The sequence below is a fragment of the Schistocerca serialis genome, chromosome 7, assembly GCF_023864345.2.
Source record: "Schistocerca serialis cubense isolate TAMUIC-IGC-003099 chromosome 7, iqSchSeri2.2, whole genome shotgun sequence".
In the NCBI taxonomy this organism is placed as follows: Eukaryota; Metazoa; Arthropoda; class Insecta; order Orthoptera; family Acrididae; genus Schistocerca; species Schistocerca serialis.
Window position 1 is genome coordinate 490,238,564 of NC_064644.1, and position 26,350 is coordinate 490,264,913.

General features: G+C 41.1%; 1 protein-coding gene across 1 annotated transcript in view; it reads right to left on the reverse strand.

Moving 5' to 3' along the window:
- Nucleotides 1-25,719, reverse strand: part of LOC126412331 (F-box/WD repeat-containing protein 2-like) — a 113,288-nt gene extending 87,569 nt beyond the window's left edge. Inside the window, exons 1-2 of the mRNA XM_050081855.1 lie at nucleotides 25,608-25,719; nucleotides 4,092-4,362 (exon numbers count right to left, since the gene is read on the reverse strand). Coding sequence (XP_049937812.1) covers nucleotides 4,092-4,362; nucleotides 25,608-25,662 — 326 coding nt within the window. The 5' untranslated portion in view covers nucleotides 25,663-25,719. The remainder of the gene's footprint in view (nucleotides 1-4,091; nucleotides 4,363-25,607) is intronic.
- Between the last annotated feature and the right edge of the window lie 631 nt (nucleotides 25,720-26,350).

Below are 26,350 nucleotides of genomic sequence, written 5' to 3' on the forward strand. Positions count from 1 at the left end.
CAATTGGTGATAATTTAGCTTGGATTTGGCAAGCCCAACAGTTGTGATGATATGACAAAAAGCTTGGCAACATTTACCAAACAGTTCAAGTACTTATTCAGAAGATAGTCAGTCATCACAGGTTATATACATACATCTTATATTGCTCCATATAGTCTTTTCAGCTATACATCGTGTGATAGAAATTTGTTTTGATGATTATGACTGATGCATTTTTAGAATACGCGGCACATTTTTTCCTTTGCATTGACGTTATGATTCGATACAATTGTTTCTACTTTTTGCTATGAAATACATTGTACAATGCCCTGCTCTCACTTTAGTCGTCTATTTACAACCATCTACTGACACTCTGCTCCATTCCCATCACACCTCATGCAAGCACTGTTAGATTTTCTCCATCACATATGTAAGTAATCACACTCCCCTGATCTAAACTCTTGTCAAGTTGCACAGCGTGACAAAATAAAGCAAAACACCCAAAAGGTGAGGGGAAACAAAATAAAACTTCATTGGTTGAGAGGAAATATGATGTTATTTTAGTCATTACGAAATCAAGTCAAATTTACAAAAACTTGGCAATATGTGACTACTAATCAGTATGACGTTGTACCCCATCTGGCCTGGATGCATGCATTGATTGGGAAGAATGTCCTCTCCTCAGGCAAAGTGGCCAATAAATCTTGTTACTCATCCTCGATATTCTGATTACTAGCACCAGGGTTGTAGTTGACATCCAAGCGGGACCCACAAATTAGGGAATATTGATAACAGGGGAACCTCAACATCACACACATTGTTTATACAGAAATTTGGCGTGTGTGGATTAGCATTGTCCTGCTGATAAATGGCACCACAATACTATAACTTAAGAGGTAACACGTCAGAATGCAGGATGTCCATGATGTATCGTTATAATGTCAGAGTTTCTTCAGTCACTACCAGCCATGACCTGAAGTCATACTCCACAGCTCCCACACAGTTGTTGTTGTTGTTGTTGTTGTTGTTGTGTACTTCAGTCCTGAGACTGGTTTGATGCAGCTCTCCATGCTACTCTATCCTGTGCAAGCTTCTTCATCTCCCAGTACCCACTGCAACCTACATCCTTCTGAATCTGCTTAGTGTATTCATCTCTTGGCCTCCCTCTGCGATATTTACCCTCCACGCTGCCCTCCAATACTAAATTGGTGATCCCTCGATGTCTCAGAACATGTCCTACCAACCGATCCCTTCTTCTAGTCAAGTTGTGCCACAAGCTCCTCTTCTCCCCAATTCTATTCAATACCTCCTCATTAGTTATGTGATCTACCCATCTAATCTTCAGCATTCTTCTGTAGCACCACATTTTGAAAGCTTCTATCCTCTTCTGATCTAAACTATTTATTGTCCACGTTTCACTTCCATATGTGGCTACACTCCATACAAATACTTTCAGAAACAACTTCCTCACACTTAAATCTATACTCGATGTTAACAAATTTCTCTTCTTCAGAAACGCTTTCCTTGCCATTGACAGTCTACATTTGATATCCTCTCTACTTCAACCTTCATCAGTTATTTTGCTCCCCAAATAGCAAAACTCATTTACTACTTTAAGTGTCTCATTTCCTAATCTGATTCCCTCAGCAATACCCAACTTAACTCGACTACATTCCATTATTCTCGTTTTGCTTTTGTTGATGTTCATATTATAGCCTCCTTTCAAGACACTGTCCATTCCATTCAACTGCTCTTCCAAGTCCTTTGCTGTCTCTGACAGAATTACAATGTCATCGGCGAACCTCAAAGTTTTTATTTCTTCTCCATGGATTTTAATACCTACTCAGAATTTTTCTTTCATTTCCTTTACTGCTTGCTCAATATACAGATTGAATAACATCAGGGATAGGCTACAACCCTGTCTCACTCCCTTCCCAACCACTCCTTCCCTTTCATGCCCCTCGACTCGTGTAACTGTCATCTGGTTTCTGTACAAATTGTAAATAGCCTTTCGATCCCTGTATTTTACCCCTGCCACCTTCAGAATTTGAAAAAGAATATTTCAGTCAACATTGTCAAAAGCTTTCTCTAAGTATACAAATGCTAGAAACGTATGTTTGCCTTCCCTTAATCTATTTTCTAAGATAGGTCGTAGGGTCAGTATTGCCTCATGTGTTCCAATATTTCTATGGAATCCGAACTGATCTTCCCCGAGGTCGGCTTCTACCAGTTCTTCCATTCATCTGTAAGGAATTCACGATAGTATTTTGCAGCTGTGACTTATTAAACTGATAGTTCGGTAATTTTCACGTCTGTCAACACCTGCTTTCTTTAGGATTGGAATTATTAAATTCTTCTTGAAGTCTGAGGGTATTTCGCCTGTCTCATACATCCTGCTCACCAGATGGTAGAGTTTTGTCAGGGCTGGCTCTCCCAAGGCTGTCAGTAGTTCTAATGGAATGATGTCTACTCCTGGGGCCTTGTTTTGGCTTAGGTCTTTCAGTGCTCTGTCAAACTCTTCACGCAGTATCATATCTCCCGTTTCATCTTCATCTACACCCTCTTCCATTTCCATAATATTATCCTCCAGTACAATGCCCTTGTATAGAACCTCTACACACTCCTTCCACCTTTCTGCTTTCCCTTCTTTGCTTAGAAATGGGTTTCCATCTGAGTTCTTGATATTCATACAAGGGGTTCTCTTTTCTCCCAAGGTCTCTTTAATTTTCCTGTAGGCAGTATCTATCTTACCCCTAGTGAGATATGCCTCTACATCCTTACATTTGTCCTCTAGCCACGTTGCTTAGCCATTTTGCTCTTCCTGTCGATCTTATTTTTGAGACGTTTCTATTCCTTTTTTCCTGCTTCATTTACTGCATTCTTATATTTTCGCCTTTCATCAATTAAAATCAATATTTCTTCTGTTACCCAAGGATTTCTAGCAGCCCTTGTCTTTTTGCCTACTTGATCCTCTGCTGCCTTCACTATTTCATCCCACACAATATCAGGAGTAATTCCAATGTGCCTCTGCAAAACACTGTATGAATGGGACTGCTCCTCATGTCACTGCCACGCCAGCTGACAATGGTCACATGGGACAGTGCTGGACCGTGAATCATCACTGAACTCAATACAATGCCATTCCTTGGGTTTCCATGCTTCCAAGTCATGGCACCAATAAAAAGGCAGCTGTTTGCAGTATGGTGTTAGTGGCAGCCTATGCATGGGACAGTAATTCCCTAGTTCATCTGCTATTAGTCTCTGAACAATGGTGTGGGGTGACACAGATGTTGCACGGAGTCCATTACTTGTTCCTGGATGGCAGGTGCAATAAAGGGCTTTAGAAAATGCGTTTATTGTACAAGAATTTGATCCTCCCTTGGGGTGGTTACAGGTGGACAATAGCAACTTAAATGATGAGCCCACCTGTGCTCATGTTCCCATGCAATGCAACATTGGGCCACTGTCATATCCGAATGCCACAAAATCTCGATACAGGACAATTTAACCAGCCGGCCAAATGGCGACCCACAGTAAGGCCCCTTTGAAACTCTGCCAGGTGCTGGTAGTGCTGTGTCACACGAGTATGCAGCATCTCCATGTCCTTTACAGTTATCATTAAACATCTGACATTGCTCTTGCTCCTCAAAAACCCGACCACACTTGGTAAAACACTAAACATAAACCACATTAATGTACTGTAGTAGCCATTCTCCCTGTCACAGATAAATCCAACTCTTATCATTTACATACTGCCTGCTGGTGTGCACATGGACCAAGATACATTGACATCTGACCATGTCTTCTGGGTGCTGCAGTTATTTTGTCAGGCAGTGTATAGAAAGTGCTTTACAGCTCCTCATTTCCTTAATTTCAAGAGTTTCAGTTTTTCTGTTCCTTGAATACACTCTGTATCTTCTACAGATTTAAATACTTTCCAGTAAAGTGAGTTACAATGTCAATGTTAACGAAAACATAAGTCATATTTTCCAAGTAGTGCTTCTCACAAAAATGTTTGAACGCTTTTCTTCTTCTAAAATGTATGCCAGCACAAAAACACTGCATAAACCTACACAATTAAATGTTTATAATTTATAAAGCCACACACAAACCTATTCCACTCCTTATTCACACAGGATGCTTGTATCAATGATACAACATCAATATAATGACATATGTACTCCTGTAATTCCACTGGAAGAAAGACTAGTATGTCATGATGAAAGTATTTGTGCACTTCTTTGAATATTTTGTAGCGTACTTCTGGAGTTGTTCCTTCTAAAAGAAAGCCAAAAAACTTCACCTGCTCATCAAGTGACAATGACTTAAATTTAGTTTGTGCCTCTATGATCCACTTTTCAGCAGACTCATTACGTTCACCATCTGGAACAAAAGAAAGAAAAAAATATATCATCAATGAGCAAAGAAGTCTGATATCAAAGCAATGGGATGAGGTCTTACAACAAAATAGTCTAATTCGAGCAACTGAAACTGAAGTAATGATGTTAAGATAAAATAACAGGAACAGAAAGCTGGCAACAGTGATAGATGGAGCAATTACTTTCCTGCAACTCTCACTATTAGGGTTCAAATACTAAAATAAGAGCAGAATGTGACAATACAGTATTATAGTTGATGTACCTCTGTGTACAGAAACTTTTTGCCCAATATGACTTTAGAACATGTGTAACCAATCTCCACAAGACCAAAATACCATCACACTGCTTCTGGTCAAAACATCTTTAGAATCTGAGTAATCCTGTGATCATTTAAAAAAAGTATATTTCATATGGCACTGATAGCTGGTATACCTACAGGGTAGCTTCAGCCGCTTGTCCAAAGGGTGTTCGTTCTTCCTTGACGCACGTTGGCCTCTTCCTTGGCAGATGGCTGATAGTTGTATTATACGTATGTTTGTAGAGCGTAGGAGAATATAATGGATGCGTGTGTAGTGTAGTGTATTGTAGTGTAGCATTGTGTTATGTTTGCATTATATGAGGATGACGAGAGAAGGGGGAGGGTGAAACCCAGTGTCTGCACATAGCCTACTCCTTGCAAAGAGCACTGAGGAGGGCTCCAAGCTTAACACCCCAATTCAACAAACAGATCACCATCAAACATGTCACAGACCCTCACTTCATAAGTAACAGTTGAGAGATTTGGAATTTAACCCTGAACATTGGTGCAAAGACTGCTTATCAGGAATTTTATGCCGCAATCTCTTTTCCTCTTGCTAGTCAACTACTGGCAGTGAAAATTTCATCCACCATACAGATTCGAACCAGTTTACTTCCGAGTCTGGAAGTCAGAATAAGTGGTAACATGCAAGGAAGGACGATTAAAGTTTAGTGCTCCCGTTGACAACAGTCAGTAGAAAGCACACACAAGCAAGGTTTAGGGAAGGATATGGAAGTAAATTGATCATATCCTATTCGAATAAGCAACCCGGCATTTGAGTTACATGATTTAGGGAAACTACATAAGACCTAAACCTGGATGGTATATGGGGATTTGAACTTTGGTTGTCTCTATATGAGTTCACTGTCTCAACCATTTGGCCACTTTGCCTGGTGGTAGTAGGCATTTGCAAGTAATCCAAGAAAATTCTGAGTTAGGAACAGCAGCATTATGTGGGCCATAAGGAAGAGCTTTGAGGACCACACGACAAACTCACTGATTCAATGATGATAATGCTGAAGAACTACAAGCTTTATGAGTACATACAAAACTTCCCGCAGCAGGATTTGCAGAGAAACTAGTATATTCTGTGCTGCAGCAGACTGTTATCATAGACAAGCATTTGTGGCATCTGAATAATGTGTTCATGAGAGTGATCGTACCAAGACAATCAATAGTATGGTAAACAAAACAAGTACACATTTCCACATAAGTGGTAGAGTATTGAGAAGCTACAATTTTCTACACTTTTCACTTAGGCCTGTGAGAAAGAGAAGCGTGGCTCAATTGGTGCATGGCAAAAGTAAGACTGCAAATCACAGGTCCATGTTTCACGCTCGAGTTGGTCTTAGATTTCATTCAGGTGATGTTCACATCTTAATGTGCTTTGCATACATCAAAAAAATAAATGTACACTGTAACTGAGGTGTCACATTAAATTATAGATTCTTCTATTAGGGATGGGGTCAGTCAGTTCTTAGATCAGAAGAAAGCCATGGCATACTTTCAATATGACTGTGCCTAATTAATCATTACAGTGCTCAAATCGAATAGTGTAGGTCTGCTTTATTTTGCTGCTTACCAATCTAGGAAGGCATGAAACCTGTCAATATGAAGATATTTCAGTTTATTGGTGGTTGTGCTGTCAATATATGTGGCAGTAATCATTACGTGACTAGTGTAGGTGAGGCAGGCAAGGTAAGCATTTATGATAATGAAATCTTATCATGTGATGTGGCTTACGTGAGTCCTTTGGAATCAGCTAAACTGCTGCAGGAAATATTCAGATCTAGATTAACCATGTGCTTGTGGGATACATGTAAAGAGTTTGTGACCACAACAGAACTAATAAAATTTTCAATCATTAATGAGAGTGTTAGTGGCAGTCATGACACAAATGAAAAGCAATGGCTGCTTTCTGTTCCAGGAAACTAGATGAGGGGGTGAAGTACTGAAGCAGGTCCAATGAGCTGAGTGATGGAAAATGTGCCCAGAAAGTAAAGCATCCTTTTTTTTCTGGCAGTCCTATTAGCCCCAGAGTATTTGGACAGGTCGGGTTAATTGTAGGACTCTTGGCTTTTCAACATTTCCTTACTAAATTCCCTCTGAGCTCTAGGAGCATCCAATTAGTCATTCCCATGAACATCCCAATACTACATGCATCACAGTGCACAATGGGGCCAACATACTAACAAAGATGCACAGCTGTGTTCTTGGCTAAACTCAACAGAAGTCTTGGCAATACTTGCCAAATGATACGGAAAACCTACAGGTACTTTGCTTTGGAGTATTTTCAAGATACTTAGAGGCTCATTTAAGGAAGTCTAGGAAGTTGTTAAGGCTTGTATCCCCTTCCCATTCCTCCCCTGACACCAACACTTCCTCCTCCTCAGACGAAGACTGTTGGTGGATGAGGTGCGTATGTAGTGTTCCGAGTCTACGTGTAACTACATAACATCGTTATGTAATGGAGAAAATGCATAGCCGTTTCTGGATCCAGTGTAGCCCCTTATGGACTGATTGTTTCTGGTGCCAACATTCAGTAGTTTATATTAATAAGTCACAGTTGTGGAGGCAGGTGTCAGTGATACTGACACCCTGGAGCTCACAGCAGATATGAGCCTGTCGATTGTGATGGCAAAGAGCACGACACTCTGTTCTCTACTCCCTACTCCCTACTCCTTAGTCCACCTCTACCGTATTTACTTGAATCTAAGCCGCACCTGAAAAATGAGACTGGAAATCAAGGGGGGAAAAAATTCCCGAATCTATGCCACACCTGAAATTTGAGACTTAAAATTCAAGGGGAGAGAAAAGTTTTAGACTGCACCTCCAAATCGAAATAAAGTTGGTCTGTTGTAACATGAGACACAATTTAGGTCGAATGGATGAAGATACAGCTACAGTAGTTTGGTTTGAGTCGTAAGCTTAACAGTTAAGCTTTACCAAGTAGCAATTGCTATGTGTCAGGCGCTCCGTCCATATTTATACGTGCTCCGTTTGGTTTGAATCAACTGCTTATTTTGCTTTGATCTGATAAGTGCCGTTCTCTTTGCTATAGGTGTTTATGTCACTTTAAGCTGAAAATGCATTATCGTATTGTTTCATGCATTGTTTGTTGCATTCTGATAATGAGTGCTTACAAGCTGTCGCCACTCGCGGCATGGCTTGCTTTTGTGTGCGCTACTGCGGCTTACAATAATAAAAAAAAAAAAGGGAGGAATTGTCTCATAAGTGAAACAATGGCAAGAAACTGCTATTTTTTGTTACTTACACTGCTGCTTTCTTTGATAATGATCAACAAGAACCAAATAGTAGACTGCTTATGATAGAAGATGTTCTGAACGAGAGTTTAGCGAAAAAAATTTCCGTTTGAAAATCTTTGCAGATGCCTCTTTAATACATTACATTCTGCACAGAAATTAGTCATCTTAGATTTAAAAATCTAGTCAGTTGCCGTGCTTAATTTCTGACTGTATCACTATTCAGCATAAGAATAATACGAATATAAACATGACATGATATGTATATTCTTCTGCGTTTGCTGTTGTCTCACTCTAGTTTCGTAGATTATTAGGCATGCAGGATTTAAATGAGATAGCAGCAAACACGAAAGAATACATGGCATAATGTTTACATTTTTATACCTTTTCTTTTAATTTATTTACTGACGCAGAGGTTTTGCGCCAGTATTTATATTTGTGCCTACAAAGCACGCCTGTGTAGCGTTACATTTATGCAATGGCAGAAGTTAGTTGTGGCGACACCTACCTACATTTTTCAGAACTTCCGTTTACTTTTCACTTGATTCCAAGCCGCAGGCGGTTTTTTGGATTACAAAAACCGGAAAAAAAGTGCGGCTTAGATTTGAGTAAATACGGTACTCCCCAACCCCTTGCCTCATGGCTCATATCCCTGCAACAGGCCTAGATGAACGACCTGTTCCATACACCCTCCCTCTGCCACCTATACCAGTCCTGTCAAAGACATCTCCTACCTGCTCAAAAGCAATGCTACCAGTGAAAGCAGCCATGTGGTCTTCAAACTAAGCTTTTTTACTCCTTACTACTTGGGCATGACAACTACTAGGCTGTCTGCCTGCATGCATGGCCACCACCAATGGCCATGAGAGAGCTGGACCACCCAGTTGCCGAACATGGTGTCCAACACAATGTGCTTTACTTCAACGAATACTTCACAGCCTGTGTCATCTGGATCATTCCTACCAACAACAGCTTTCCTCAGCTGAATATGTGGGAACTCTCCCTACAACATATCCTTTGTTCCCATAACCCATGGTCTCACCCTTCAGTAGTCGCTGTCCTCCACCCACCTACCCCCTCCCTGCTTCCACTCCAGCACTACACACTGCTTCTATTCTGCCAACACACCTACAGTCCTTTCCTCTTTTCTCTTTCTCTTCCTCTCATGCCTCATTTGCATTCCCCATCTCCTTCCCTCCAGCAAAGCAACCCACTTCTGCACCTAGCAGCACTATCCTGTCCACGCCATGTCCCTCCACACTCTCACAGGTAGCACACCATCTTCCCCCGCCCTACCCTGTTATTCTTCCCCTTCCCCACACCATGCCATCGGCTTAACCCCACCACTCACCCTACCTTGCTGGTCATGTCAGGGGCGGTCACAGGTTACAACAGGGCCACAGAGGCACGAGACAGTGGCCATGTCCATGTGAATTGTGAATGTGAATGTGTGTGTGTGTGTGTGTGTGTGTGTGTGTGTGTGTGTCTGTGTGTGTGTGTGTGTGTGTGTGTAAGTACAATCTAACTTCTGCACCATTTCAGTGCAGTAATGTGTTCATTGTAAATAAGTATTATAGTAATTGTATTACACGTTTATTACCTTATAAATAAATTTTAAAAAAATTATTTTAAATTCAGTACATTAGTATTTGTAAAATGACTCTTTCATATAGTGTTCATTCAAAAATGACGATCATTCCACTTGGGACCAGTGGAATGGTACATTAGCTTATTTGTTTTAGTTGTAATTATTTGTCATGTATTGTTGTTTTTCTGACATGTTCTACATCCTGGAGGACCTCCTCACTACGGGTCAACTGGAATGAAAGTATTTCTAATCTAATCTAACCTATGCACATTCTGTATGTGAAAATATGTGCACTGACATCCATGAAACTCAATAACATTGATGTTTAACAACTTTCGAGTGGTCTCAATATATAAGATGAATGAAGATTTTAACTGAACTGTGTTGTAATTAACAAAGTGTGTCGTGTCATTGTCATTGGAGTGAACTTGGACACGGTAATTCTCATTATGGGCTGACTTCACTGAATTACCACAGTATATTTTTCTCTGATTAATTACTACAGAATAGTTCTAAGTGTGAACTGTGACTTTTTGTGTAAATATGAACTGATTTTTGTGCCTAAAATAGGATAATTAACTTTGCCACTGAAGTCTTGATTGTAAATGTAGGTGCTGATCTGCTTCTACACACTGATAGTTTTTTGTAATACGTAAACTGTTCATTGTCAATAATACTGAACTTTCCAAGGTATAAAGGTGTGTGTAGGTGCAATTCAAATTATGTTATGCATTTCCTTGAGCACACGCCATCATACACTCATTTAGACTTACAGCTTCAAGGTGACCAGAAGTTTGTGCTACTGAGGAAGGGCAGCAAAAATCAGGTCAGTAACACTACAGGTCCTCAACAAAGAATAGGCGCTTACATTGTGTAGACAGACTGGAGGCAACAGAAACCAATACATTAATACTATGTAATGTGCATCCACAGCACATGTGGCCTATGTTCGAAGGAAATGTTATGCTGGTCTCCACAACACTAAAAATTCCAGGTTAGTCCCCCATTCTCATCTCCAGCACTGCCAAGGGGGAGATGGTCATGAGAAAAAGACTGAATAACCAACAAAAGTATGGGATGTCAGAAGTACAGATGTGGTATGCAAGCAAGAAAATTTGAAAAGGAACATGCAGACTCAGTCTAGATATGAGGGTCAATGAGTGAAATTTAAAGATGAAATCAAACAACAGAAATTCCAGGACCAAACATCAACAACATAAAAAGGGTAGATTGCTACTCACTGTAAAGATGGCATTGCACTGCAGACAGGCACGATGAAAAGACCACACACACATACATACATACATACATACATATTCACCCAAGCAAGCACCCCTCTTACAAATGCAACCACTGCCTCAGGCTTCTTCGGTCAGACTGCAGCAAAAATGCGTTGAACAGAAGCAAAGATTTGATTTGGAGCATGGTGGGGAAGGGGGAGTGATAGGAGGGTACCTGTGAGGGAAGAGAAGTTGGTGCTGCCTGGCACAGTATGTAGGGCCAGAGAAGGCAGGACAAGGCTGACAGGCACATTATCGGCAGGCTGTGGGGGAGGGAGAGGAGAGGGAAAAATGAGAAGCGGAAAGGAGAGGAGCAGCAAACGGGAATACACCAATGTATTCCCCGGCAGGGAGCAGTGCCCAGTTGAGGGTGATGGGAGGTGAATTGTGAGTAGCTGACAGGGTGGAGTGGGGAGGGGAGGGACGGCGGGGGTTCAGGAACAGTTTGCTGGAAGGTATGGGGACAGCAGGTTACCGTACAGGGTGGCTCGTCAAACTGGAAAACAAAACTCCCTGAGAAGTCCAGGTGTAAGGAGGAAGATGATGTCAAGAAGCTTCTGATGAATTAATGGTGACAAGGGGAGGATAGCAAACCACAATAATGACTTTTCTTTCCTCCCAGCTGAGATGTATACCAGCTACAAGCAGTAGTTTAGTGGCAGTTTTTAAATGTCAACAATTTACTGGCATAATATTCATACTACTAACACACTTTGAAATAGGAAGTATTTTAAAATTTGTGATTTATAAAAATCAATTAAACGCAGTTTCAATGCTAGGTTAAAAATTCAGAATTCCATGACATTTTATGAAATTGCTGAAATTCCCTTATTTTTCCAGGTAAAATGTAATTCCCTGAGAATCCCAGGTTTTCGATAAGAATCACCACCCTGGCTTGGGTAAACGCCAGGATGATTTCAGGAGTGGAGAATTGTAAGGACAGCTCTCACCCGCACAGTTTACAATAGCTGATAGTGGAAGAGAGGATCCAGATGGCCTGGGTTGTGAAGCACCCACTGAAATCAAGTATGTTACGTGCAGCTGTACGATGTGCCACAGGGTGATCCACTTTCTTCTTGGTCACAGTTTTGTGGTGGCCATTCATCCTGGGACAACTGGTTGGTAACCATACCAATATAAAAAACTGAACAACGATTGCAGCAGATCTGATATATAAAATGGTTCCTCTCACAGGGCACGCGGCCTATGATGGGGTAGGATAAGCCTGAGATAGGACTGGAATAGGAAGTGGTAGGTGGGTTGACTGGGCAGGATCTTCCATAGGAGCATGATTCCTGTGGCAAGGGGTTGGGACTGGAAGTGGCATAGGGATGGATTAGGATGTTCAGGAGGTTGTATGTGTGATGGAACACTACTTTACGAAGTGCAGTAAGGATCTTGAGTAGGTTCCACCCCTCCTAAAGTGATGTTCTGTTGCCCACCCAATCTCCACAATACCCTAGTTTATCCCTATGCCACTCCCAACCCCAACCACATGCCACAAGAATCATATCCCTGTGGAAACCCAGGTGCAAGACCTGCCCAATCCACCCACCCAGCACTTCCTATTCCAGTTCTGTGACAGACAGGCTTATACTACGCCATCAGAGGCCAAGCCACTGGTGAAAGCAGCCATGTTGTATACCAGCTCTGCTGCAATCACTGTTCAGTTCCTTATACTGGCTTGACTACCAACCAGGTGTCCACCACAATGAATGGCCACCACCAAACTGTGATCAAAATCAAAGTGGACCACCCTGTGGCACAGCATGAAGCTGCAGGTAACACACTTGATTTCAATGGCTGCTTCACAGCCCAGGCCATCTTGATCGTCCCCTCCACCACCAGCTTTTCTGAACTGTAAATATGGGAGTTATCCTAACAACATATTCCCCGCTCCCAAAACCATCCCAACATCAACCTACAGTAACCTACTATCCCCATATTCTCCAGCCAGCTGTTTCTGGCCTATTTCCTGTCACCTCCTCACAATTCACCTCCCCTCCCCTTCATTTTGCATTGCTCTCTCGTGGTGCATCCACCAGTGTTTTCCCCTTCTCTGCTTCTATCCTTTCCATGCCCCATATTTCCCCTCCTCTCAGTCCATTTGGCCTCAGTTACTCCATTTATCCATTCTATTTGTACTGAAGTACGAATGTTACAAAAGCCAAAGATTTTAATGCCATAATATCGTTAATCAAAGAAAACGTGGCTAAAAATAAGAGCCAAGAAAACAGAAAACAAAAATTAGTATTTTATCAATTCCTAAACCAAAAATCAGTAAAATGATTGCTGATGAAGTTGTAAGGTTTGCCACTGATTTTTACCAAAATCTACATCTACATCTACATCCATACTCCGCAAGCCACCTGACGGTGTATGGCAGAGGGTACCTTGAGTACCTCTATCGGTTCTCCCTTCTACTCCAGTCTTGTACCAAAATAATGAATATGCTCAAATGTTACCAGGAGCAAAAGACAAAGATAGCATTCAAGAGAATGTGTATATGCAAAACAACTTACCCTCTCACAAACTAAGGGGACTACAGTCTTGTTTGAAATGGGAGAACCCAAACACGAACACTGGTTTTTATAAATTTTGTTCACTAACATGAAAGTGGTATATTTTAGCTGGTGCTGGAGGTACTCATTCAGTGTGTGCTTGTGGCATCCACCAAAACGTAAAACTGCTTTTAGCTGTGGAACACACTAAAAAAATTAAAGAACTTATAAAATTCCTTGTATATGAGTCAGAAAACTATGAAAGCATCCTTAACCACTCTGATAATTGTCCCTGTGATGAGAAATTGTCAGAATTTTTGAAAGAGAAATCGGCTTACAAAGATACTGATGATAAAAGTCAGTACAACCAGTGGGTTAACACAGACCACCAATAGAAATGGTAAAGCAGTCTGCAGATGTTGAATACACTAACTTGGTAACAAAATTACAGGCACTTTAACTGCCCTCATTTACAGCTAAGTGTTAGGGAAGATCCCTGAAAAATTTAAATGAAACTATAGCCCTCAAAAAAGCAATTATGTTAATGGACTTTGCTGAAAACTACAATTCTGTAATTCAGAATGAAATCTAGAGTTATCACTGGACAAGAAGCAGCTGCTGAATCATTTCTGTTGGTGTTTATGTGACAAATGAGGAAAATAAATTGGTAATAGTACACCATTGTTTTATAATTGATAATATGGAGCACAATGTAGGATCTGTAAGTCCTGTTAAGAAAGAAATGGTTAAGTTGTTAACTGAGTGTTATCTATTAGTCAGGAAACTGCAATATTTCGCTTATGGATGTGCTGTTCAGTATAAAAATTAAAAAAAAAGAATTTATGTGAACACAAAAATGATTTTTATATTGATGCTGAACATTCCTCTTTTGCTAGCAGCCATGGACTGAGAGGAACTGTAACACGTGTATTGAGAAAAGTTAGCGTTCAAATAAAAGATGAGGTATAAATAATAACTGCATCTGGTGTTCATAATTTCTGCAATGCTAATACTGACATATTTTATCCATTCCTCAGAGAAAATTAACAATTTCCTACACTATAACCTAAAGAAGAAATTTTTGACAACCCACATAATACCTGGCACCAAGAATTTTTACAATTTCCGCTGATTAATCAGAAATTAGAAAAGTAATGTGTTCTGAAAAACCTTCCTTGATTTTCCCATTCACTGTTAATATACCACAACAGGCACACACCCATCCTCAACAAAACTTTTGTAACTGCCGCATATGATGACAGGTGATACCTTTCCTTCATCAAGGATGTATGTCATGAAGAAGGAGACACTGAACTACTTTTTCTCGACCCAACTGGACCAGCAGTGTCATTCTTTTGGCCTTAGAAGGCAGATTCTTCCTTTGTACTTTTGAAAAACATTTTATGTTCTGTTAAGTTTACCTTAATCAAGCAGATTCAGAAGAATGTATTACTTTAATGAAAACAATACAATGTTCATGGAATCTAATTTGTCACAGTGGGTTAAACATATAATAAAAATTTCACTTGAGAACTCCAATGATCTCCACTGCTGAACATTTACATTTCAAATTTAAATATTTATCTGCCTGGAATAGTCGTTGTTTAAATATGCTCACTTGCTACTCCTAAATAAAGTTAATAATAGTAATGAAAATATTTCAAATAACATTATAACTTCTGTTCTATACTTTTATTATTTTCACAAAACATGAGACACATTTACTAAAGCTTATCAATCTACACAATGTGTTTTAAATGGCCTTCTGAACACTAATATCAAATGCGTGTCTCCTGCAACTGAATCAAATGGCTTATATTATGTATGTTATGAAACATACAAACCACAATTTGCAGATTCACAATTCAATAAATAAATGGAAACCTCATGTCTTTCAAAACCAGTGCTGTTTCCTGTTTGAAATCATAACCTAAGCACAGCCTCTGGAGTAGACAACATTCCATCAGAACTACTGATGTCCTTGAGAGAGCCAGCCATGACAAAACATTTCAACCTGGCATGCAAGATGTATGAGACAGGCGAAATATCCTCAGATTTCAAGAAGAATGTAATAGTTCTAATTCCAAAGAAAGCAGATGCTAACAATTGTGAATGTTACTGAGCAATCAGCATTATAATAAGTCATGCTTGCAAAATACTAACACGAATTCTTTAAACAAGAATGGAAAAACCAGAAGAAACCAACCTTGGGGAAGATGAGTTTGGATTCTGGAAAAATGTAGGAGCTAGTGAAGCAATAATGACTCTATGACTTTTCTTAGAAGACAGGTTAAGGAAAGGCAAACCCTAGTTGATAGCATTTGTAGACTTAGAGAAAGTTTTTGGCAATGATGACTGGAACACTCACTTTGTAATTCTGAAGGTGCAGGGGTAAAATAGAAAGAGCAAAAGGCTATTTACAACGTGTACAGAAACCAAAAGAGTCAAGGGGCATGAAAAGAAAGCAGTGGTTGAAAAGGGAGTGAGATAGGGTTGTAGCCTATCCCCAATGTTATTCAATCTGTACATTATAATTCCATCAGCAGTAGCAAAGGACGTGGAGGAGCAGTTGAACGGAATGGTTTGTGTCTTGAAAGGGGGATATAGGATGAGCAGTAACAAAAGCAAAACAAAGATACTGGAATTTAGTCAAATTAGGTGATACTGAGGTAATTAGATTAGAAAACACGACACTAAATGTAGAAGACGAGTTTTGCTATTTGGACAGCAAAATAACTGATAATGGCTGAAGTGGAGAGGATGCAAAATGTAGACTGGCAAATGCAAAAAAAGCATTAATGAAGAAGAGAAATTTGTTAACATCAAATAAAGATTTAAGTGTTAGGATGTCTTTTCTGAAGGTATTTGTCTGGAGTGAGCTATGTACGGAAGTAAAACATGGACGATAAACAGTTTAGACAAGAAGAGAACAGAGGCTTTTGATTTGTGCTGAATGAAAGGGTACGCTGACTTGACATTTACAGCCATAATTTGCCTAAAAATGTGTGTGCGTGGGGGGGGCGGGGGGGGGGGGGGGGGGGGCAAAGACATTCTGGTTTGCACTCATAGCTTAGCTGTGCATGTCATTGGTCATGGAGTTGTCAGCATGCATGCTCAGTGTTTACAGTGCAAGACTAAGTTTTGTATTATAAGGTATCTGGCGCAACTTGCGTATGACCACAAGTACCCTGTGCAACAGGGGCCAAAAAGATGAGGCAGAGCACTTGTCAAGACACTGACATTGTATTTGGGAGGAAGCTTCTCTAAACTGTAACCTAAACTTGAACTATTAACAGTTCCCATTCTACTCCAAAAAAGCAAAACTTACAGTTACTTCAGCCTATTCCTAAGTACTCCTGGCACCCATAATTTCCTATATCTAAGCCAAGTGCACTACCGACACTGGCTTATGTAATTACCTTTTTGATGGCAACCCAACATACTATGGGATGTAAATCTGTGCATGGCGTGGAGTGTCCAGGTAAATTGCACTGGGTGCATATTTCCAGAGTTAATGGTTCAGCACACGATCCATTCCTGAACACTACAGTGGTACATAACTCTGACGTTATAGGGAAAAGTAAGGAAAGTTCAAACCAACTGGTGTAGGAAATCCTATGAGTGAAAATATAAAAGGTTTGTACTGCTTCTTACATTTCTGGCTGTCCCTGTCGAGTCACTGCTAGTGGTCTTCTCCCATCTTCTTTGTTATCGTTGATCCATCGGTCTCCAAACCAACCAAGTTCTAACACCAAATATAACAAGTGAATGCAGAGACACCCCGTTGGGTGCCAAAATGTAACATACCTGATGTACCTGTAGGAAAACTGAGGTTAACCAGGATGTGTTCATGTCTTCCTGTGGGCATAGCAAGGTCCAAGACAAGTGAGACATGGAAAGTGCATTTTCTTCTTCATGTACTATTCCGCACTGAGCAGCAGGCATAGTCACAGTAGTGACACACACAGGCTAGTTGATTACACAGTAGAGCATTGGCATGGCGAACCAAACCTGCACGCGTGATGCAGGCGTCACATGAAGCCCACTGCAATTGCAGTGAGGAGAAAGGTCACCCAGCAACATCATCTGTCTCTATGGCATGCCACAGCATCCCTGGTGGCGTGGCAAATGCATTGTCTGGATTTGAAGTCTGGATCGATAGTGAAGAGGAGGGATGGGCGGTTGGTGCGGTGTTGGTTGCCCAGGCTGGGCAGACAGACAGAAGGTTCCTCATCTGCCACCCGGTTGCAGCAGAGTTCACAGCAAAGTCTTCCAGCTGACACACAGCAGGTGCTGTACATTGCCCTGCCATGCCAAATATGACATGCTTGGTTGGATCAGTATTTAAATGCTGCTTTGAGCACTGAATTCATGGAAGGGCTGTGTTTGTGGGCCACTGTGAATCATAAGGAACAGGGCAATGGCTGGGACCTAGCATAACTCACAGTGCTTGTCAATGATGTGGAAGTCAGCCAAGCTGGAATGGCTTCTTGCAGGCTGGCAGCAGGGCACTGACACCCAGAACGGTGCCACGAAAGTCTTGCTGCTGCTGACGGGTGAAGATCAAGCATTGGTGATGGCTGGCTGCAGTCAATGTCCATATCTCGTGGCCTGATTTTGACACATGATCTGAGGACACAGGAGCTGATAGGCAATTCAATGACCAACACCTGCTGTGATCTCATTACAGGTCTGGGCTCTAACTTCTGCTTCCAATTCTCCAACAGTTTTGTCCCATTACATTCAGCTTGTGCAATTTCTGTGCTGTCAGACAACACCAAACTTCACATCCTCCACCTCTACTACAGGTGAGCCACAACACCAAAACCAATTCACAGAGATAACTTTTCTTCAATATTAATGATGGTCATAAGCACAGTGGAAAATTTGTCATTTAAGCCTCCCAATGTGGTAGAAAGGACATCTAAATCTACACTCACGCTCATAAATTAAGGATAACTGCAGAATGTGGTGCCACACAATGTGGCACTACACAAAACTGGCACTAATAGCATAGGCACATAGGGAACATACATGACACAGATCTGTAAGTCCATGGCATTGGTGTTAAGTTGAGAAAACTGATGTACCCTGATATCAATATGGGATATGATCACCATGCACACATACACAGGCTGCACAACGGGTTGGCATACTCTGGATAAGATGGTCAAGCAGCTGCTGGGGTATTGCCTCCCATTCTTGCACCAGTGCCTGTCGGAGATTCTGAAGTGTCCTAGGGGTTTGAAGACATGCAGCGATACGTCGACTGAGGGCATCCCAGATGTGCTCAATGGGATTTAGGTCTGGAGAACAGGCAGGCCACTCCATTCGCCTGATCCCTTCTGTTTCAAGGTACTCCTCCACGATGGCAGCTCAGTGGGGCTGTGCATTATCATCCATCAGGAGGAAGGTGGAACCCACTGCACCCCTGAAAAGGCAGACATACTGGCGCAAAATGACGTCCCGATACACCTGACCTGTTACAGTTCCTCTGTCAAAGACATGCAGGGGTGTACGTGTACCAATCATAATCCCACCCCTCACCATCAAACCATGACCTCCATACAGGTCCCTTTCAAGAACATTACAGGGTTGTATCTCATTCCTGGTTCACACCAGATGGAAACCCGGCGAGAATCACTGTTCAGACTATACCTGGACTCGTCCGTGAACATAACCTGGGACCACTGTTCCAATGACCATGTACTGTGTTCTTGACACCAGGCTTTTCGGGCTCTCCTGTGACCAGGGGTCAGTGGAATGCACCTTGCAGGTCTCCAAGTGAATAAACCATGTCTGTTCAGTCGTTTGTAGACTGTGTGTCTGGAAACAACTGTTCCAGTGGCTGCAGTAAGGTCCTGAGCAAGGCTACCTGCAGTACTCCGAGGCTGTCTGTGGGCAATGATGGTGAGATATTGGTCTTCATGTGGTCTTGTACACTGTGGACGTCCTGTACTGTAGCGCCTGGACAAATTTCCTGTCTGCTGGAATCGTTGCCATAATTTTGAGTTCATACTTTGTGGCACACGGAGGGCCTGTGCTACGATCTGCTGTGTTTGACCAGCCTCCAGTCGCCCTAGTATTCTAGCCCTCATAACATCATCAAAATGTGTTCTTTGAGCCATTTTCACACACAGTCACCATTAGCACGTCTGAAAACGTCTGCACAATTACTAGCTGCACCGTATTCTGACATGCACCAACACACCTAGCTGCATGTGTGGACTGCTGCCTGCGCCACTGTGCAATGACCACAGGTCAAATGCACCGCAAGCTCATACTCCAAGGTGATTGAAACCCACAAACCGCCCACCAGAATGTTGTTTCACTACGAATTAGCATTATCCTTAATTTATGAGCATGAGTGTATATTCCACAAGCCCCCTCATGGTATGTGGTGGAGGTTACTTCATGTACCATTGCCATTTTCTCCTTTTCTATTCCAGTTGCGTATGGTTCACAGGAAGAACAATTGCCGGTAAGTCTCCATGTGGGCTCAAGTCTTTCTAATCTTACCTTCATGGTCTTTTGTGAGATATCTTAGGAGGAAGCGATATATCAGTTGCTGATCTAGGGACGACCCTACTGTGATACAGAATGCTTCTCTTGCAGCATGTGCCACTGGAGTTGATGAGTGTGTCCACTATGCTATACTAAATGAACCTGTAAGAAAAACCTGATGCCCTTCTGTGGATCTTCTGTATTTCTTGCATCAGTTCTATCTGGTACAGAACTCAGAGTGCCAGTAATATTCAGGTATTGGTTGAACAAGTGTTTTGTAAGCTACTATCTTTGCTGAAGGACTACATTTCCTGAGGATTCTTCCAATGAATCTCACTCTGGCATCTGCCTTACCATCAATTAATTTTATGTGGTCATTGCACTTCAAATCACACCTTATGGATACTCTTAGTAATTTTAAGGAAGTAACTGCTTCCAGAAATTGTTCTACAAACTTGTAATCATACAATAAAGGGCCTTTCTGTCAATGTATATGCAATATGTTACAGTTGTTTGTGTTGATGGTCAGTAGCCACTCCCTGGACTAAGAGTCAATCCCCTGCAGATTTTTTTTTTCTACAATTTTCTAGCATTGTGACTTCTCTGTATACAACAACATCAGCGAAAAACCTCATGAGATCATTACGCAATATGTCATTTATGTATACTGTGTAGAGTAATGGTCCTATAACACACCTAAAGTTACTTTTACGTATGAAGACTTCTCTCCATTCAGAATGACATGCTGTGTTCCATTTGCTACAAACTCTTCTATCACGTGACACAGCTGGTGTGATATTCAGTACGTTCATATTGTCGTCATTAGGCATCAGTGTGGAACTGTATCAAATGCCTTCCTGAAATTGCGAAATACGACATCTATCTAGATGCCTGTATCTACTGCTTTCTGGGTCTCGAGGATGAGCAAAGCATGCTGGATTTCACACAATAGTCATTTTTTCAACCCATATATAGGTCTATAGTTTTGTTCCTCTGTTTAAAGACCATTCTTGAAAATGGGAAAAACCTGTGCTTTTTCCCAATCATTAAGAATTCTTCACACCTGTACAGACAAGCTGTGCATACTCTGTAGAGTCTGAGTGGTATTCCATCAAGTCCAGTGGCATTTCGCCTGTTGAGCAATATCAATTGCTTTTATATGCCATGGTCACTTATGATATCTATCATCTTGTTATTTGTATGACAATTTAAAGGAAAACTACACTGTGATTTTCTCTATGAAATGGGTTTGGAAAAATATGTTTAGTATTTTGGCCTTTTCTGTGACATCCTCTGTTTCAATACCATTACTGTCACAGAGTGTCTGGCCAGATGGCTTCCATCCATTTACTGATTTAACATGCAGCCAAAACTTCTTAGGATTTTCTATTTTCTGTCAAGTCTGTAGCTATAACAAATATGTTGACTGCTTCACACATAGACCTCCTTTTGCTAATTTTGGCTTTGTTTAGTTTTTGTTTGTTTGTGAGGCTTTGGAAACATTTAAATCTGCACCGAACCTCTCCTTACTTTTGTGGCAGCTTTCTAATACAGTTGCTGAACCATGATGGGTCTTTTACATACTCACAATTTCCCCCCCCCCCCCCCCCTCATACCTGTCTGTAGCGTATTGTACAATGCACTTGAACTTTGTCCATTGATACTCAACATTGTTAGAGCTAGAGGAAATTGGAAATTTTCATGGTCACCGCTCATGTAATCTGGGACATGTATCTTGTTGCTCCTGTTAAGCAGAAAGATTTTCCTACTTTTCTTTTTACTCCTATTTACATCCATATTCAGTGAAGCTGTAATGGCCTTATGATCGCTGATTCCCGTTCTGCTCTAACTGAGTAGAAAAGTTCAGGTCTGTTTGCACCAGTAGGTCTAAGATGTTATCTTCATGTGACAGTGCTCTCATTAACAGCTCAAGGTAATTTTGAAGAAAGTATTTGGCACAATTTCACTTGATTCTCTGTTCCGACTATCCATCCTAATCACTTGATTTGCTCAACCTATAGCTGGTGAGTTAAAATCTCCACCTAAAGCTTTAACATCACCAGCAAATTTACGGAAAACATTCTCCACGTTCCTCCTCAGATCTTCTGCCTCAGCTGCTGCATCCAATGACCACTTTTTATCCACATTTAACACTTTATCTTCACCCACATTATTTTGCATTCTGAATGTGTAGTAATTACAAAGGATATTATCGTATTTTGTACTGCTATAAACACGCCTCCACCAGACAGCATATTGCTATAAAAATGCATCTACCACCAGCATATTGCTACAAACATTCCTTCACCACCAGTATTCAACGTATCTTTGCGGTATACATTCAGACCAGCTTTCTGTCCCTAGTACTACATGTACACTGTTACCATTTATAAGCAACCCTAGTTCCAGGACACACCTACAACCACTATGATAACATTTCCTCAGAACATGGCTTATCCGGCCTGTGGGGGTATTTCTCTATCCTATAAAATCCACACGTCCACGCAACGCATACTCCACTACACTTGTAATCACCTCCTTTGTGTAATGCACTACTGTTCTGCTAAGGGTGGTCCTACATTTCTCCACCCAGTAGTGGAGGTTGAGAAATCTGCTTCAAAGATAATCACAGAATTGTCTGAGCCTCTGCATGTGGCTCCAAACCAGAGGACCATGATCGGTTCTGCAAAATTATGCTACAAAACAGCAGCTCTGCTTCCACACCATGAATGAGGCTAGCTGTCTTCAAGAGATAAGCCAGCTGCCTGTAGGAGCTGCAGATGATCTCTGAACCCAGTTAGCATGTGTCATCCATGCTGACATGAGCCATGATCTGCAGCTGGGTGCAACCAGTACGACCAGTTGTTGTCAGCAAAGCCTCCTCCACATCCCGGACGAGATCCCAACAAGCAAACAGAGTGGAAACTAGCTTTCTTTCCCAACCTGTCTGCTATTTCCCTCAGGGGCTCCATCACCCACCTAACACTGGAACTCCCACTGACAAGCAATCACAACCTCCTGTCCCGACCTCTCAAGAAGATCGGTCACTGTCCCAACGGGCAAGGCACTTGTGTTGTCTCAGCTGTATTTTCACTAGTGAGCAATACGTTAAACCTGTTTCTGAGGTGTAAAGTGAGAGCCGTGTGGCTGTTACCCACTTCTGTCTTCCAGCCAGGGATTTGCAACTACTGCCACTGTTCACCAATTAATATCAGGCAAATATCGACTGGTAGGGACGTGTGAATTTGAAGGCACAGTGGCATAAGGGATCCGAGGTAGTGCTGTGGGCTTCAATGATTTCCGCGACTGATTAAAGAATCTGCTGCAGGCAGCACTAAAGTCACTAATTTTTCACAAACCTAGTTTATTGGTGTACTGACAAGCCAAACACAAAAATGACTGACAGGCTGAATGCCTTTGTTCAAAAAGTCAAAATCTTGTACTTGGTCGAGTTTTCCACAAACTAATATTTACAAAGTTCTATTGTTGCACACAGAAAACAAGTAGACTACCACAAGAGTTTACTTACAGTACAAGCACAGTGGTATAAATCCTTGGAAAAACAAAATACACACAATGTTACACCAAAGTTTGTGAACGAAGTTACGGCATCCAACCACAGATATTGATCTGTCGGCAGAGGTGCAGAGGCCCGCTGGGATCCATCGAGGAGGCACCTGGTTGGCAGTTGGCAGCAGCACCGTAGTGGATCGGATGTCCACCTGTAGCTCTGGCTCGATGTGAAATGAGGGCCTAAATACTGTTGTGCAGCAGGATATCATATTAACTATTTCAGGACACGTGGGTCGCAGATGCAAATAGGTCAGCATCAGTCGGCAATTCCGGTGGCACTGCTAGGGCTGCCTAGTGGAACTACTGCAGAACTGTTTTCTGCTGCAAAGCGGTTGTTTGGCATACAGGGAACTTGCAGTGTTGTTGTGCCAGAGGTTTTCCAGGCATACAGGTGGAACACTGCAACATGTAACAGATTGCCACAGCGAGACCATCATTACAACATGTTGTCAAAATAGATAGATAGTCACTTCCATTTCCCTTCTTATCCTTGTTGCCTCCTGTAATGCTGTAATGGCAACTGACGGAAGGTAGCTTATCAGCTGCTTCAGTTATTATGTGAGGAAATGGGGTGACGGGGAGTGCGAGAAGAGGACAGACCGAGAATCAACACCAAGGTTCTCAATTTGAATGGTATAAGCAAACATAATCTAACAATATTAGAGTTGGAGACACTTACACAAATGCAATATACGTACCCCATGTACTTCCACCATCATGTGCATCACAGTTATAACAGCAGATATTTGTTCAGTTCAGTTCCTGTATTCATATTCTCTCAAAATTCTTTTTTGTGTAATACGTTGTTCATAATTATGAGCCTTTAAAACTTTTTCTTTTCCTATAACAGATTTTATTCTACTTCACTTTACTTTTTAAGCTATTTTTGTGTATACTTTTCCTTTCTGGCTTCCAAATTTAATCTCATTCCTAGCAATAATTAATTTAATGTTGAATGGCATAAAGGTTAGTATGGTCTTGAGAGCTTTGATTCCTACCAGATGGGTCAGAGTATTAAAATCTTGAGAAGTGGTTCTGCAGTTCTGTAGCAGCTTTACCAGCCAATCCCACTTCCACATCCACAATTGAAAAATCTATATGGCCCCTAGACAGTGCCCTTCTATAAAGTGTAGCCATCAGGAGGAGGTTAAAGGAAAGACCCCAGTGCCTTAAGACAGGGGCAGTCTGGCTATACAGGAAAACCCTGACAGAAAATCAGACAGGTCAGGTGGCCTAGAGGTAACAGCCTCACAACGTAACTGCACCACTCATAGCGGAAAAAATATTAACTCAAAATCTTCATAGAAATAAGTCAGATGGATCTCAAAAGAAATGATAGAGGAATGTCAACGACGAGAGAAGATGAATTCCAGAAAAAGTGGTATTAGTAACATGGAATGAACATGGATTAGGACAAAACTAAGAACAACTGAACTGAGAATTAAAAGCAAAAAACGGAAATACAGCTGTCATAATTAAAACAAAACAGTATGATGTGGAGTCGCAACAGTGGCTGCCAATAAGTAGACAAATAAAATTATGTGAATGAAGAAACAATATCAGTAAAGCTAAAACTAGATAGAGAATATTTAACAATAGAGAAAAAAGAGGAGACTGAGGCACATTAGTAATTCGGTCACTTACACCAGTGGTGTCTGTTAATCATACTCAGTTATGTTAATTAGTTCTCTCTTCATGTGGATATTACGGATACCGTGCAGATCATACGGCTTTAATTCGAAACCTACGGTTTGACCATCACAGGCAACGAATAATTCTTCCCATATCACAAATCTGAATCGCCAGTTTATCATAGTCTACAACCAATCACAATATGTAACTATATGGAAGGAGGTTGTGGTGAAGATTGGAAGCTCCACAACGTATCGCAAATAAATAATTAAATAAAACTTGGCTGAGTGCGTAATTTGGGCAAAAATCAACTTAGAACCTGAACTGCGAGACCGTAAATACTGCAAACAAGAAGCAAAAGTAAGTCATCAACTTCTGCAACTGCCAACAATAAAACTCTGAATAAATGGAACATGGTTCATAAGTTTAAGAGCTTGCATGACGGGTTAAAGGAAAATGCAACGTAAATCCAAACGGAATACGTATCCTAACCGCCGATGTAAGCACTATTGTCTTTAACCCTCCAGATTCGGGTCGTATTTCAGTGCAAAAATCCTTATTTTTGCATTTAAAAATTTATTCTAAATACTGAAAGAATACATCGCATTACCGCCTTCTGTTTTATCGCTTTGCTTTCCAGCACTGTTCTCGGCATCTTCAGACATTTCCACTCCGTGTAAACAAACAAGACGACTGTAAACAATAAACGTCAGATTATTGTCATCGCTGGGGCAGCGGTGTAGATCTGCTTATGGCACTGTTCCATTGTCGACAAAAACTTGCATATGCATACGTTAACCACCGCAGCAGGTAGTTAACTGACCCGTGGAAACATTCTACTGGGTCATAGCCTTGCCGGCTGGCACGACAATCATAAAAGTTAAAAATCACTTCTGTCGGAACACTCTTGTGCTCATGAGCCGACCGTGTAAATTTTGCACTGTTTTCACGTCTACAGAAGAAAAAACTATACCACTGGAAAATTATTGGCAAATAACATAGCAGTTATATTAACTATCTGCATCTGCATCTATACTCTGCAAACCATGGTGAGATGCATGGCAGAGGATGCACCCCATTGTTTTGGTCGCTTTATAGATTAGATTAGGTTTACTTTCATTCCAATTGATCCATAGTGAGAAGGTCCTGCAGGATGTAGAACATATAAGAAAAACAACAATACATGACAAATATTTACAACTAAAACAAATAAGCTAATGTACCATTGCACAGGTCCCAAGTGGAATGATAGTCATTTTTTAATGAACACTATATGGAAGAGTCATTTTACAAATACTAATGCACTGAATTTACAATAAAAACGTTTTTTATTTATTTATAAGGTAATAAACG